Source organism: Cibotium barometz, chromosome 18 (assembly GCF_041138505.1).
Source record: "Cibotium barometz isolate CiBa-2024 chromosome 18, ASM4113850v1, whole genome shotgun sequence".
Classification (NCBI taxonomy): domain Eukaryota; kingdom Viridiplantae; phylum Streptophyta; class Polypodiopsida; order Cyatheales; family Cibotiaceae; genus Cibotium; species Cibotium barometz.
Genome location: NC_141063.1, coordinates 46096244 through 46112201, shown reverse-complemented (window position 1 = coordinate 46112201; position 15958 = coordinate 46096244). Strand labels below are relative to the sequence as shown.

Here is a 15958-nt window from a genome sequence, read left to right as displayed (position 1 = left end):
GGTGAAGGTGTTAGAAGTCATCTCCTGTCTAGTTTTATACACCAGGGCCTTTGTTGTGGGTGTGCCCGCCCTTATGAGGTGTTTTATCATTTTTTCCCACTCTCTGTATTTTTTTCCTATTTTTTCTATTTTTTTGTGGCATGGGAGGCAGTCTAGTAGTGGCAGGAGGACCCTGAGCCTGGCCGACTGCACTGCATGAGTCGTGGGACTCTTCTGATGCTGGCTGACCCATTTTGATGCTGGCCGACTGTGATTATTCAGTCGTGGAGGATTTCTATGTCCAGTCGGCTGCCCTACAACAGGCCTGGGGGGCCATATAAATAGGCCCCCAGCCCCCTTGCCAGTTGTGTATTATACTCCGGGATCTTCTTGTGTATATAGAGCAGAGTTACACGCCTATATCTCTCTCTCTCTTGTGTTGTATTTTTTTTGCATGCGTTTTTTGCTCGTGTTCCCAGATCTGGTCATCATCTCCGCTGCGTATTCTGACATGGTATCAGAGCCTAGGCTCTAGATAGTTCTTGGGATTTGTGTGAGCAAGAGGGGGACTGTTGTGTGGCCGATTGGTGGACTGTTCGGGAAAAGGAGAAGCAAGAGGACGGCGGGCTGATTTGCTAGACAGCCACTTGCAGGTATTAGTTCTTCTTTGTTCCCACCCAGCCACCCTTTTCAGAGTACATCCCCGCAATGGCAGATCTGTTTGAGATGGCCGAGAGGCACGTGAAGATCCCGACACTCCCCACGTTCCCTGGGGACCGTCAGTTGGACGGGAGCAACTACGACATATGGAAGGTTATGATGGAATTTGTTCTGGAGTCTTACGACCTCGCTGATTTCGTCGTTGGTGGTGTTCCATGGCCGGAAGTAGAGGAAGGGGAGTTACCGTCGATCCGAAAGGACCGGGAGGCTCAGACACAGATGTGGGATCGTGTCAACGCCAGGGTCCGTTCGTTTATCTTTCTCAAGTGCACACTGCAGGTAATCAATCATGTAAAGCATATGACACTGGCTAGAGGTATATGGCAGCATTTGGCCTCTCTTTACGACAGGGTATCTCCCATGAAGAGGATTTCCTTGGAAGTATAGATGCGGGTTATGAACCCTACAAAGTCGTCGACGATGCGAGAGCATATTAACAAGCTGCAGGCCCTTCAGCAGGAAGTTCTTCAGGCTAGGAAGGAGATATCGTAAAAGGACATGGCCATAACGTTGCTGTCGCACTTGCCCTCTCAGTACTCAGCATTTTACTCGTCTTTGATTACCAGTGGCAAGCTCAGCACCATCACATGGGAGGAGCTTGTGCCCATGGTCTTGGACCAGGAGGAACGATTCACGAACCCTCCTCAGGGTGGAGGTTCGGAGGCCGTAAACTGGCCAACGGTCGAAAGGCCGTAACACGGACAAAGGGAAGGCTTCGTCGGAGAAGTCTTCTGAGAAGAAGACCGTTACTGACCGCGAGAAACTAAAGGCAGAGAGGACCTGTAATGATTGTGGCGAGAAAGGCCACTATTGGAGGCAGTGTCCCAAGCGGAAGACCGAGAAGGGTGAAGATTCCTCAGCAGTAATCATGAAGACTCCTGCTTTTGTGCACCTGGAGGTGGTGGACACCGATGTTTCATTTTCTTCAGGCAGGGAGGAGATTGGAGGATTCTCCGCAACGGATACTCGGGAGTGGATTCTAGATAGTGGTGCTTCCAGGCACATGACTCCTTCCTGTTCCGGTTTACTCTCTGCAGGCTTTCTGGTCACATTCTTACTGGGGATACATCCACTATCCCAGTTCACAGTGAGGGCAGGATGGAGATAGTTCCCGATGGCAGAGGGGGGAAGCATTCCTCCCAGGTGTTGTATGTTCCGGCACTTGGTTTTCATCTGTTGTCAGTGCATCAGGTTTGCAAGACTGGTGTACGGGTGGAGTTTGATGAGCATTTTGTTGCTCTCCGGGACACAAAGCAACAGACCAAGTGGTTTGGGAAGGCGGAGTGGAGAATGGAGTTTACAAGCTTTCATCACTCTCTCTCCCAGGTCCTCAGGTTTGTGATGAGTGGGCACTCTGGTAATGGCCACTTGTGTGTGGATACGCTGCAGGTGCAGGCTTTCCGCGACCAGATGGTGGATAGCTTGCCAGTAGATGGCAGCAGTTGGCAGAAACTCTCCAGTACTGATGTTGGTAGTTTTTGTGTTCGTCAGTCAGAGGAAACTGAACAGGTCACGTATGCTCTGATGTCTCTTAGTATTCGGGACAAAGAACCTCCAGTAGATGAGGATGTTCTTTCCACGGGAACCTTTCGGAAAGTTAGGCAGGTGGCAGTTGATTACTTGCAGAAGGAGATGCATACTCCAGGCTTTGTGGTTCCGAATTCAGAGGGGGTGGTTGACAAGTTTCAGAAGGCCTGGAATGGTCTTCATCAGGTTTCCAGGACTTGTTTTTGCACCGTAACAGGTGTTGATCCTTGTGAGCAGTGTGATGCCTCTTTGACTCAGAAGCAGTATGGTTCATTGATCTGGTTGATGAACACCAGATTGGACGGGAGCTTCCTGATGAGGCAGTTGAGCTCATGGTTGCGGATGACTCTTTGGGAGGCAGGATTGCGTTTCCTGTGGTTTCTGCGGCATGCGAAGGATCATGGACTCTTGTACACAGGAGGGGGATTGTTGGATGGAGTCCGACTCCACGGTTGGAGTGACTCAGTTTGGGGAGGAGATCCGGACACGAGGAGATCTACTTCAGGCCCAGGAGCAGTTTTTCGGAGCAGTAAGAGGCAGTCATCTTTTGCCTTGTTGCAGACAGTGGTAGAGTACCGGGCTGTTTGTGATGCTGCTTGTGAGGTGGTGAGGATGCAGAGGTTTAGTTTTATACACCAAGGCCTTTGCTGTGGGTGTGCCCGCCCTTATGAGGTGTTTTATCATTTTTCCCACTCTCCGTATTTTTCCCTATTTTTCCTATTTTTCTGTGGCATGGGAGGCAGTCTAGTAGTGGCAGGAGGACCCTGAGCCTGGCCGACTGCATCTGTGACATGGCCGACTGCACTGCATGAGTCGTGGGACTCTTTTGATGCTGGCCGACCCATTTTGATGCTGGCCGACTGTGATTATTCAGTCGTGGAGGATTTCTGTGTCCAGTCGGCTGCCCTACAGCAGGCCGACTGCTGTTGGGGGGCCATATAAATAGGCCCCCAGCCCCCTTGCCAGTCTTGTATCATACTCCGGGATCTTCTTGTGTATATAGAGCAGAGTTACACGCCCATATCTCTCTCTCTCTTGTGCTGTATTTTTTCTGCATGCGTTTTTTGCTCTTGTGTTCCCAGATCTGGTCATCATCTCCGCTGCGTATTCTGACAGAAGGATACCCCCTCCACAACACAAAGAGGGGGAGGAGGGGGGAAAGAGCTTGGCTGAAGAGGACTGCTGGGAGGCTGGCTGTAGAGGGTTGTCGGGAGAGCTTCCACTGCTGGGCATAGAGGGGGATATTGGGGCTGGGGTGGGAGGGAGGGGGTTATATTGGGTGTGGTACAGATACGAGTAAGGAGAGAGCAAAGAGGGGTGGAAAGGACGATGTACGTGAAAGTACGTTGGTCTGTGGTTGCATGAGCCTACGGGAAGGGTGGTGCCTGTAAGCAAGCTAAAGGTGGGGTACGCATGGGCCTTCTAGGGCAGTGGTCGTATGGGTGTCCACGTGGTGGCTGGGGGAGACCTTACATTAGGGCGGCCGGTTTTTGGTCCGTGTGCGGCCGTTAGTGTGGGCGCTCTGGTATGTGTAGAGTCGGGGGTAAGGTCCTTTAATGCATGCTTCCCAAGGAGGCATCTTTTGGGACGGGACTTTTTTGGGACACGAGTCTCGATATGCGTGCCGGCGCGTAGACGGTTGTTTAAATTTTTTTCGGTGAAATTGTCCGGGGTATTTTCCTGGCCGCAAGGGTGCTATTTGTTTGTCAATCGGACACCTGGACATGCATTTATTAAGGTCGGAAGTTTACTGTAATTTAACTAAAAATTTACGTAGAGGCTTATTTCGGTGTTCGTTTTGAGTGTTGTAAAATCCTATGTTAGGGTAAAATCACGCACAGATTTCAAATTTGAACTTAGAATTTTAAGATTCCTAGTAGAAATAGCTCAATTATTAAAATGATGTTTTCATACTATAAAAAAGACCATAATTTCATCTGTTAAATGGACATATATTATTATTGAAAATGGGCATGTTACATCGTTTCCCCCTTAAAGAAATCGAGATGTCCTTATCTCGTCATGAATTCGGGGTAATCTCTTAAGAGTGTAGCCTCATCTTTCCAAGTTGCATTCTCTTTAGGGAAGTCTTTCCATTGCACTAGATATTCTGTAAGGGTTCGATTACGGAGCTGTCTTTCTCTAGAACCTATGATTCTACTAGGTTGCAACTCAAGGACTTCTTAAGTTGGGATTACAACTTGCTCATCACCAAGAATATGATTGAGACTGGATACATAAGGCTTCAACAAGCTTACATAAAATACATTGTGGATCTTAACATGGGCTGGAAGCTGTAGCTTATAGGTACTTTTTCCCAAACACTTGATGACTGTATAGGGCCCACAATATCTTGGACTGAGTTTCTTATATTTCCTAAGTGATAGAGAGCTACACTTAGATTGCATCCGCAGAAGAACTTTCCTTCCTTGAAGATCCTTTCAGATCTCCTTGTGTTAGCGTAATGTTTTCGCCGATCGTGAGCAGCTTTAATATCTTTTTGGATAGCCTTGGTCTACTCTTCCATCTCTTTGATTATTTTTCTAGAGGCTTCGACTCTTAAGTTTGGATCAAAGAAATTTAGAGGAGATAGCATTCCTGCCCATAGAGTGCCTTAAATAGGAACATCCCTATGCTGTGGTGATAAGATGTATCATAGGCAAATTCTACTAGAGAAAGGTATTGAATTCATCTTCTTGGCTCTCGCTCACAATATGCTATGAGAATATCTTCAATTACTTGGTTGACTCTCTCAGTTTGGCCATCAATCTCTGGATGGTAAGCTGTACTGAAGCAAAGTTGAGTAACCAAGGCCTGAAATAAGGACTTCCAAAACTTTGAAGTGAAGTCGGTGTCGTGATCGCTGACTATCCTTTTCGGTAAACCATGAAGCTTGAAGACCTCCTTGATGAATAATCGGGCAGCATCAGACGCTTTGAAGGTTTTCTTTGCCGGTATAAGATGAGCTACTTTGGCGAGCAAGTCCACCACTACAAAATTGGAATCATATTCTCCTTGTACAGTGAGGAAACTTGTGACAAAATCCATATTAATGCATTCCCATGTCATTTGAGGAACATCGAAGGGATGAAGGTTTCCAAGCATCTTGACTCTTTCAGTTTTGATTCTTTGATATGAGAGAGATTGCGTAAGTATCAAAGAACATCATTTTTCAAGCTTGCCCAATGATAGCTCCTCCTTATAGCAGTCAAGGTCTTTGCATAGCTTGGGTGCCCTGTAACGGGGCTATCATGAGTTGCAACGGGGCTATCATGAGTTGCATGAAGGATTAGCTTCTTCAGGGAAGGGTGTTTAGGAATACATAGCTTGTGATTGAAGTAGAGGCACCCATCATGGGTGAAGTGACCCTTGATTAGATTTTTCTCCTTCTCTGAGGTTCCGCCTTCTTCGATTAGGTTCACTATCCTTCGGTAGTTAAGATCATGAAAAGAGACTTTTTTCACCTTGATCAGTATGGGGTCATTTGACATAAAATTGCACTTAAGAAAGATTTGCGATTAAGTGCGTCTGCTACCACATTATCCTTCCAGGGCGGAATTTGATGTGCAAGTCATATTCTTGTAGGATTTCAACCCATCTTCTCTGCCTCATATTGAGGTTAGGCTGGGTGAAGATCCACTTTAGACTCTTGTAGTCGGTTACTTGTGCCCCAGGAGGTAATGTCTTGGGTATATATGCTTTCTTGACTTTGATCTAAGAGTAGCCAGATCTTAAATCTATCTTAGAGAAAACCTTGGCTCCATGAAGCCTGTCAAGAAGCTCGTCAATGCGAGGGATAGGGTACTTGTTCTTGACAGTAACTTTATTTACCCTCCGATAATCTATGCAGAGACGAAGAGTGCCGTCCTTCTTTTGGAATAGAACGGGTGCTCCCCAAGGAGAGCTGCTTGGGTGTACAAATCCTTGCTCAATGAGTTGGCAAAGTTGCTCCTTGAGTTCAATGGCTTCTGGGAGAGACATCTTATAGGGTCTTTCGGAGACAGGTTGAGCACCAGGAATTAGCTCAATCTCATGGTCGACTTCTCGAGGGGGTGGTAGTCCTGTAAGCTCATCAAAAAAGATGTCAGAGAATTCTTGGAGCCAAGAGGATTCTGATTCTTCACTAGGTTTAGCTGCTTTGTTGAGCTTGACAAGGAAAACTTGTTGTTCCTTACATGCTCTCTTGAGAAGATGTTTTTCTTTGACTGCCCTAGACTTGGGTTTACTTGTCTTGCCCTGAACTAGTACTACTTGGCTGTGCTCATTTTTAAAAGTGATACTCCCCTGGTTATAGTGAATACTAGCATTGTTTGCGACTAACCAGTCCATCCCAAGGATCCCATCATAAATTTCTAATGGTAGGACTGTAAAATGGCCATGAGTTTGTTCACTATCCAATTCAAAATCAAGGTTTCCTACAGTGTGGTGAGATACTACGTCCTTCCCATTAGCTAGCTCTACAACCATTTTCCTAGTTGGTTTTTGAACTTCCTTATCGTGGCACCATTGCTTCCACTAGAGCTGAGCGTCCTCGGCGAGGTGAAACTGTGAAAGCATGGATTGGTTCGCAGCTCCGGTACCGGCGGCTTAGAAGTAATCGTCCATTGCTTCAATCTATATCTAGGCATCCTTCTCAATTTTTGAACCTTAAAGGAGAGAGGTTGCATCTATTTGAGTAGGAGCTTCTTCTCCTGGGTGTCTCTGTATAGCGCATTGGGAGGAGAAGATTGTTTATCTTGGCCATCATTGGAAGACTAAATTTAGGATCATAAGACTTACTACACTCATGATATAAAAGTAAAACCTTTTATTGCTCAATTCAAATATTTACAAGGACAAGATTGATTACAAGGATTTGAGACTAATGTATTTAGTCTTATTCATCATAAAAAAGACTTCTAGGCTTAACTAGGGTATAAGACTCGAGCGGTTCACGTAGGTGAAATATGGGGGTTCCGCCATGGTTTATAGGATACGGAAAACTGATGGTAGGGGAGGTAGACCATGGATTGTATTGCGTTCCATAACAGCTACTTGGTTGGTGGGTAAGACTTGCATTACTTGGTCATACACCCGATGGTTCTATGGTATATGGTTCCCTTCTATGGTCACGTAACTGTTTGGTCTAGAAGTACCCATAAATAATCCTCTGTTGCGGATAGGGCATTGACTTCTGAATCAGAAGTCTCCTCTGTGACCACCAGGATGGACTCATCCTGCTTCTGTGAAGATGAAAGAACAGGGGGATCATAGACAGCAAGAAAAGCCATCTTAGCATGAGACTTCGTACCCTCCTCTGTTGTTGGCGAAGTATCTGAACCATCTGTCGTGGGTGAAGTGTCTGAGCCATCGAAGGAGGACTCCTGCTTTGCTTTAGCTTTGGCTTTAGCATTGCGGGAAGCAGCTTGTCTGGCAAAACATTTGGCCTCAGAATGACCAAGTCGGCCACAAAACTCACAAGATTCCTTCATCCTGGAACCCTTGTTGCTGTCAGAATCGTCGTCGTCAGAAGATGACTTTGTGGTGACTTTTTGCTTGTTGTTGTTGGAGTTCCCTTTTCCGCCTTTGCCTTTGTCCTTGCCCTTAGAGGCAACAAAAGAAGACTCTGACTTGCCTTTTCCGCAAAGCATGCACTTGTCATGGAGATAACTCACGACTTCCTCAAAAGGGGGGAGAGGCTCACGGAAGTAGATGTGATCTTTGAAAGAGTCAAAGGATGATGGCAGCTTACCAAGCAGTTTATGGATCGGGTTGTTGATTGAGCTCCCATACTCCTCAAGCTGCCTCTTGATCCTTGTGAATTCCCCAATCTTATCAATGATGTTATCTGAGTCACTGATGGTAATCTTCTCAAGATCCGCCTCCAAATTAGCAATCTTTACGGAAGATACTCTCCTGAACCTCCTCTGAATCTCATTCCACATCTGACTGGCATCACTCCGGGAAGATATGAATTGTGCCTAGATAGATGGTGTCATACAATGGATGATGATGAGACGGGCCTGTGCATCCAGAACTCCACGAAACGCGGGATCCACCAAGGCCACACACCTGTTCCTTCAAGAAGCAATTGCGTATAAAACGACCAAGTATGGTAGTTGGTAGCAGTTAGCTTCATGGAATCACTCACTTGAGGGGGTGAATAGGATGGCACATGGGAAGGGGTTGGGATGAGGGTTTGTGGGAGGATTTACAGCCATTCTTTCATGGTATCTGAGCCCAGTGTTACAAAGGGACCTGCATTTTCTACATCTACTGCTGTAGGCAAAGATCCACCGCATCTACATCTACAAAGGAGCTGCGTTTACTGCTGTGAAGCTGCGTTTTTTGTTGTGGACCTGCGTTTTCCATTGAGGAGCTGCATTTTTTTTCCACTGAGGAGCTGCGTTTTCTGTTGAGGACCTGTGTTTTCCACAGAGGTGCTGCGTTTTCCACAAAGGTGCTGCGTTTTCAGCCTGAGATTTGCATTTTCAGATCTCAGCCCCGTATTTTGGTGCTACAACAGGGTTTTAACCCAGGGGAGTCATTTCTTACCTCTCCTTTTGGTTTCCCACCCTCCCATCCCTTCTTCTCCTTCCTTTCTCTTTGCTGCACTCCGCTTTCGAGGAGGAGTTTGCTGATTTTCTAATCAGCTCTGTTGAAGAGGAGGATTTTGCTCTGCGGAGATATGGCTTCTGGTCATAGTCATTCTTCTCACTCGGGGATTCTCTTTTCTTCTCCCCAATCCCAAGCCCCAAATTCACAGGGTTCTTCTTCCCAGCTTCCTGTTTCTCTACCTTATTCCCAGATTCCTGTTTCTTTTCCTTCCATATTCCCCGCCACCACCACTTCTCTTGTTTCTCCCAGAAAAACAGTAAATAGATCTTGCAAAGAAACACGTGTGCAATAAAACTGAAGTAGAAGACTTGTTATTAGCTGCACAAGGGCTGCCCGTAGGTGCATACAACCAACAGCAATGGCTGAATAATGAAGTGCTAATGATGCTAACCCAAGCCACCAATTTATAGGTTGGACAAGAGCTGGTCGGCCAGTATAAAAACAGTGGGCTGGCCGACTATGCAAAAAATACTAGAATAATGTCTAAAAAATAGACAAAAATAGCAGAAAAATATCTAAAATAATATGAATGCATGGCCTCATAAATCTGGCCAGATACAGCATGAAATATGCACATATATGCCCAATCTGGAGATGATAATGCCAACAACAAAGGCCTTGGTGTCAACATAAAGACAGGAGATGACTTCTAACACCCCCTCTCAGCTCCTGGCTGTGAAACCAACCACAGGGAGATGGGGTGCCGCCTGAGAAAATCTTGAGATAGCGACTTCGTGAAGAGGTCCACCGTAATGTCCTCCGTCGAACAGAACTCTAGCAAGATGTCATCAGCAACGATCTGTTCACGAACAAAGTGCCTTTGGATGACCATGGGTTCCTCCAGTGGAAGCCCAATCCTGCAATGCAACCTCTGCAGCTGCACCACCTCACAAGCAGCATCACAAGCAGCCCGGTACTCTGCCTCTATCGACAAGGCAAAAGATGACTACCTCTTACTGCTCCATAAAACTGCTCCTGGGCCTGAAGTAGATCTCCTCGTGTCCGGATCTCCTCCCCAAACTGAGTCACTCCAACCGTGGAGTCGGACTCCATCCATCAATCCCCCTCCTGTGTAAAAGAGTCCATGATCCTTTGCATGCTGCAGAAACCACAAGATATGCAATCCTGCCTCCCAAAGAGTCATCTGCAACCATGAGCTCAACTGCCTCATCAAGAAACTCCCGTCCAATCTGGTGTCCATCAACCAGATCAATGAACCATTCTGCTTTCGAGTCAAAGAGGCATCATACTGCTCACAAGGATCAACACCTGTTACAGTGCAAAGCCTAGTCCTGGAAACTGTTGAAGACCACGCAAGGCCTTCTGGAACTTGTCAAACACCCCCTCTGAGTCCGGAACCACAAAGCCTGGAGAAACCACCTCCTTCTGCAAGTAATCAACTACCACCTGCCTGGCTTTCCGAGAGGTCCTCGTGGAAAGAACATCCTCATCTACAGGAGTTTCTTTGTCCCGAATACTACGAGACATCAGAGCATAAGCTACCTGTTCAGTTTCCTCTGACTGACGAACACAAGAACCACCAACATCAGTACTGGAAAGTTCTTGCCAACTGTTGCCATCAACTGGCAAGCTATCCACCATCTTGTCCGTGAAAGCCTGCACCTGTAGCGTATCCACACTTAAGTGGCCATTACCAGACTACCACTCATCACAAACTTGAGGACGTGGGAGAGAGAGTGTTGAAAGCTTGTAAACTCCATTCTCCACTCCGCCTTTCCAAACCACCTGGCCTGTTGCTTTGTCCCGGAGAGCAACAAAATGCTCATCAAACTCCACCCGTACGCCAGTCTTGCAAACCTGATGCACTGACAACAGATGAAAACCAAGTGACGGAACATACAACACCTGGGAGGAATGCTTCCCCCCTCTGCCATCAGGAACTATCTCCATCCTGTCCTCACTGTGAACTGGGATAGTGGATGTATCCCCAGAAAGAATGTGACCAGAATACTTTGCAGAGATCCTGTAAATTTGAACGGGAAGGAGTCATGTGCCTAGAAGCACCACTGTCTAGAATCCACTCCCGAGTATCCGTAGCGGAGAGTCCTCCAACCTCCTCCCTGCTTGAAGAAAATGAAACATCGGTGTCCATCACCTCCAGGCGCACAAAAGCCGGAGTCTTTATGATTGCTGCTGAGGAATCTTCACCCTTCTTGGTCTTCCGCTTGGGACACTCTCCAATAGTGGCCTTTCTCGCCACAATCATTACAGGTCCTCTCTGACTTTAGTTTCTCGCGGTCAGTAACGGACGTCTTCTCAGAAGACTTCTCCGATGAAGCCTTCCCTTTGCCCGTGTTACGGCCTTTCGACCGTTGGCCAGTTAAGGCCTCCGAACCTCCACCCTGAGGAGGGTTCGTGAATCGTCCCTCTTGGTCCAAGATCATGGGTACAAGCTCCTCCCACGTGATGGTGCTGAGCCTGCCACCACTGGTAATCAAAGACGAGTAAAATGCTTGAGTACTGAGAGGGCAAGTGCGACAGCAACGTTATGGCCATGTCCTCTGACGACATCTCCTTCCTAGCGTGAAGAACTTCCTGCTGAAGAGCCTGCAGCTTGTTAATATGCTCCCACATCGTCAACGACTTTGCAGGGCTCATAACCCGCATTTGTACTTCCAAGGAAATCCTCTTCATGGGCGATACCCTGTTGTAAAGAGAAGCCAAATGCTGCCATATACCTCTGGCCAGCGTCATATGCTTTACATGATTGATTACCTGCGGTGTGCAGTTGAGGAAGATAAACGAACGGGCCCTGGCGTTGACACGATCCCACATCTGTGCCTGTGCCTCCCGGGCCTTTCGGAGCGATGGTAACTCCCCTTCCTCTACTTCCGGCCGTGGAACCCAAACGACGACGAAATCAGCGAGGTCGTAAGACTCCAGAACAGATTCCGTCATAACCTTCCATATGCCGTAGTTGTTCCCGTCCAACTGACGGTCCACGGGGAACGTGGGGAGTGTAGGGATCTTCACATGCCTCTCGGCCATCTCTAACAGATCTGCCATTGCGGGGATTTACTCTTAAAAAGGTTGGGTCGGTGGGATCAAAGAAGAACTTACACCTACAAGTGGCTGTCTAGCAAATCAGCCTGCCGTCCTCTTGCTTCTCCTCTTCCCAAACAGTCCCGTACAGTCCACCAATCAGCAACACAACAGTCCCCCTCTTGCTCACACAAATCCCAAGAACTATCAAGAGCCTATGGCTCTGATACCATGTTAGAATGCGCAGCGGAGATGATGACCAGATCTGGGAACACGAGAGCAAAAACGCAATGCAGAAAATAACAGCACAAGAGAGAGAGATAGAGGCGTGTAACTCTGCTCTATATACACAAAGAAGATCCCGGAAATGATACAATATGTGGCAAGGGACCTGGGGCCATTTTATATGGCCCCCCTGCAGCAGTGGGCCTGCTGTAGGGCAGCCAACAGGGCCTGAACCCCCACGACCAGCCATCACCACCAGTCGGCCAGCAGCAGGGTGTCGGCCAGCTCATCTGGAAGGTCGTGGACCTGAAGCAACACAAACAGCCAGCAGCACATGTCCAAATGTAGTCAGTCAGCTTCAGGTGTCCTCCTTCCACCACGGGGCTGCCACCCAAGCCACAGAAAAATAGGAAAAAATGGGGAAAAAAATACGGGGAGTGAGGAAAAATGAGTAAACACCTACAAGGGCGGGCACACCCACAACAAAAGGCCCTGGTGTCAACATAAAGACAGGAGATGACTTCTAATAGATGTATGTTGGAATTTCTTTGACTTTGTGTGCTGTTTTTGATGATGGTTAAGTAAAGATGATGAAGATCAAATAATTATCATGGGTTATGAGGAATGTAACATATTTTGGCCAAGTCAGTCATATCATTTGTGGCACTCTCTCACTCTCTCAATACATTTTTGGTTTTGTAATAGGGAAAGGCTGTTTCGGGTACGTCTTTAAAACTTCAACAGGGAGATATACTTATTCTGGACTCTTGGGCTAGTATGATCCAGGTGTGCTGTGGTGCTCATTTGTGAATAAATGCTGTGCACGCTGTCTGTCACCTTTAGGCAATAAGAAGCTTCAAATTTTCTTTGTTGGTTTGCAGCTCAAATTTTTAACAGGCATTTTGGCAGAAGGCCTTCAGAAGCATTTGCAGGTTAGACTCCACTTTGATTCCTGCTCAAAACTTTTTGATTGCTAGAATTAGCTGTATACTAAGATCAATTTATTTTTCAGGAGAATTGGCTGGATACTAAGATCGATTTATTTTTCAGGAGAATAACCTACTTCACGAAGTTTTTGGCTTCATTCCTCGCCAAGAAAAGCGAAAAACACTTACATCGAAAGAGAAGGTAGTTTGATAGTCACTTAGTCAAGTTTGATGTTTATTACCTAGTTTTTGGCCATGTAAAAATATCTCAGAAATCTTATCTTTATGTTGTGTACTCGCTTTTTATTCCCATCTTCAGAGGATGTACATGTCACCCAACTCTGTTCTAAGCAAAGCACGAACACAAACCATGAATCATCGAAGATCTCAAGCTCATGTGAGTGGTGTATTTATGGTAAACTGGTAAACTGGAATGTACCTTTTTTTCTGGAGCTCTAAGAAATGGATTTTTCACTTGAATCAATTTGTCACAAACAGGCTTGCCAGGTTGGCCATTTTGGGATAAGTGCAATTGACAGCGATTGATCATTTCACAAATATCATGCTCAGCTGAATATGCGAAATGCTTATTATAGTTACCTGCGGCCACTATTTTTTTCCCTACTAAACTACAAAGTGAGTGTAGTATTTATTCACATGGCTTGATTCATTGCCATGCCAGCAGTGTAGTATTTTTTCCCCACTAAACTACAGATGAGTGTAGTATTTATTCACATGGCTTGATTCATTGCCATGCCAGCAGTGAAATAAGAACACAGGATTCTCACACATTGCTGTGATTGTGACTCTTTTCATAGAGGGTTGTTTCTGTGTTAAGAACCTTTTGCAACACTCCAGGCTGTAGAGTATGTGATGGCAAGCTCCATCATTTTTAAGGTACAACAAATTTTTACTGTCTTGTCAATTTTTACTATCTGACGACATGACATACCCTCACCATAGCCACACTCTGCCATCTTATTCAGTTTTCATGTTCTTTTTTAGTTTTTTAATGGCACTGTTTACCCATGGTATCATTGTACTATTCATGGGCCCTTCGGGTCTTTGTAAACGTAAATATATCTTTCTTCCTTTAGGCGTCCTTAATCTTTGCCCCTAAGAACTGCAATACATCTGCTTTGATATAGTTTATGAATATTTGAATTACATTCTTGCTTTGAATTATGGTGCTCTAGCAATGTTTAATTTATCAAGTGTTCAGACTGCCATATGCTATTCGGTGAAATTGTGTAAATTTGTACTCGTAAGATTAGTGAGACATTTGTAAAATTAATGATTGACCTTTGTAGAATGAAGTGTTGACTAACTCAGGGGTGGCGAATAATAAGCCATGGAAAAGAAAAGAAAAAGCTGTATGAAAAAATAGCTACAGTAGCTATGATAGCCATGTGGTACTACATGATGCCAATGTGTGGCACTAGAATCTCCCATAGCTGCCATGTGGTTCTACATGATGCCATTATGTGGTCACACTTTGCTACCATCCTAGCCTGTGCAAGTCTCGTGTAGAGACTACCAATGGGAAAGTCTTGCTACAATCTTAGAGAAATGGAGAAATAGTTGCACGTGAGTTGGTGAGGCTTAGTTGCACGTGTAGTTGGTGCCACAGCGAGGTAGAGGCGGTTGTGGGCAAGGCTGGTAGAGAGAACCAAAGGGGGAGGGAGACGTAGAGGGAGTAGATATATATATATATATATATATATATATATATATATATATATATATATATATATATATATATATATATATAGAGAGAGAGAGAGAGAGAGAGAGAGAGAGAGAGAGGGGGGGGATGGGAATATATATATATATATATGCTTCACTTCAACCTTCATCTTCCTCTGCATCACCGCCGCCTCCCTTTCTTGAGGTGTGAATGAGATTGAGATAGTACATAAAAATAATGCGCTCAAGATTTTCTGTGTCTAAAAAACCACAGAACATTGGCAAACCTTGGCAAAATTTATTTGTGCGCAATTAATTAATCAAGAGCTTTGTGGGGTGTTGGGGTGGGGAACCTTGACCTCTCGCCTCTCTACTCCCTCTAGTTCTTCGCTTCATCTTTCTTCGCCTCGTCACTGTCACCTCCCTTTCATGATTGAGAGAGTACATAAGAGTGTGTCCAAGATTTTCCATGTCTAAAGAAACATAGAGATTTGTCTCCATTAGTGTTCAGAAAAAAACCACCTAGGTTTAGTGTCAAGTGAATGGCAAATTTTGAAAAATAACAATTTACAAAAACCTACAAATTTTAAGGGATTTTAGTTATAATTTTGCTAAAAACCTTTAAAATTTAGGAAAAAACTTATAAAAATTTGAGGTTGAAATAAAAATTTGAGGTTGAAGGTTTTTGAATTGTTGGGAAAAATGTTTTTTGTGAACACTGGTCTCCATATAGAGAGCAACAACGACTAACCTTGAAAAAACCCTAAATTTATTTTTGCATGCATGCACATGCACACGCACGTGTGCATGTGTATCCTAAGCCCTAATACTGTTGAGTTCTTTGCAAACAATGGATTTTTAAAATTAATTAGAGGTTTTCAATTGATTTGCATTATTGGTTAGTTGGCTTGTAACTAGCTCTTGTGCCTCATCCACAATAATTGGTTTGCCAATTGATTTGCATTAATGGTTAGTTATCTTGTAACTAGATCATGTCTACAAGAAAAAGTCCTCATCCAGTTGTCTTGTAACTAGCTAGTGTCTACAAGGAAAAGTCCTCATCCACAATAATCGGTTGGTCCTCAAGGAGGTGTGTGAGGAAATAGTCACTCAGTGGTGGGACATCTTGCATAGCTCCTTCGGTCCAAACCCGGGTCACTTGGAGATGCACTATCTCTACATCTACTAGTAGAGGAGTGAGAGAGCTATGATCCAGGAGACGTCCCCACCCACCTGGCCCTCGCCCCCCAAGTCTCCACCGACATCAGCCCGAGCGAGAGCTACGATCTAGAAGA

At 45.4% G+C, this 15958-nt stretch overlaps 1 protein-coding gene across 1 annotated transcript in view; it reads left to right on the top strand.

The window, feature by feature from the left end:
- The window catches only part of LOC147629401 (uncharacterized), a 29587-nt gene extending 15507 nt beyond the window's left edge, over nucleotides 1–14080 (top strand). Inside the window, exons 9-13 of the mRNA XM_086812660.1 lie at nucleotides 12757–12837; nucleotides 12933–12983; nucleotides 13102–13179; nucleotides 13297–13374; nucleotides 13476–14080. Coding sequence (XP_086668786.1) covers nucleotides 12757–12837; nucleotides 12933–12983; nucleotides 13102–13179; nucleotides 13297–13374; nucleotides 13476–13523 — 336 coding nt within the window. The 3' untranslated portion in view covers nucleotides 13524–14080. The remainder of the gene's footprint in view (nucleotides 1–12756; nucleotides 12838–12932; nucleotides 12984–13101; nucleotides 13180–13296; nucleotides 13375–13475) is intronic.
- Nucleotides 14081–15958: the final 1878 nt, after the last annotated feature.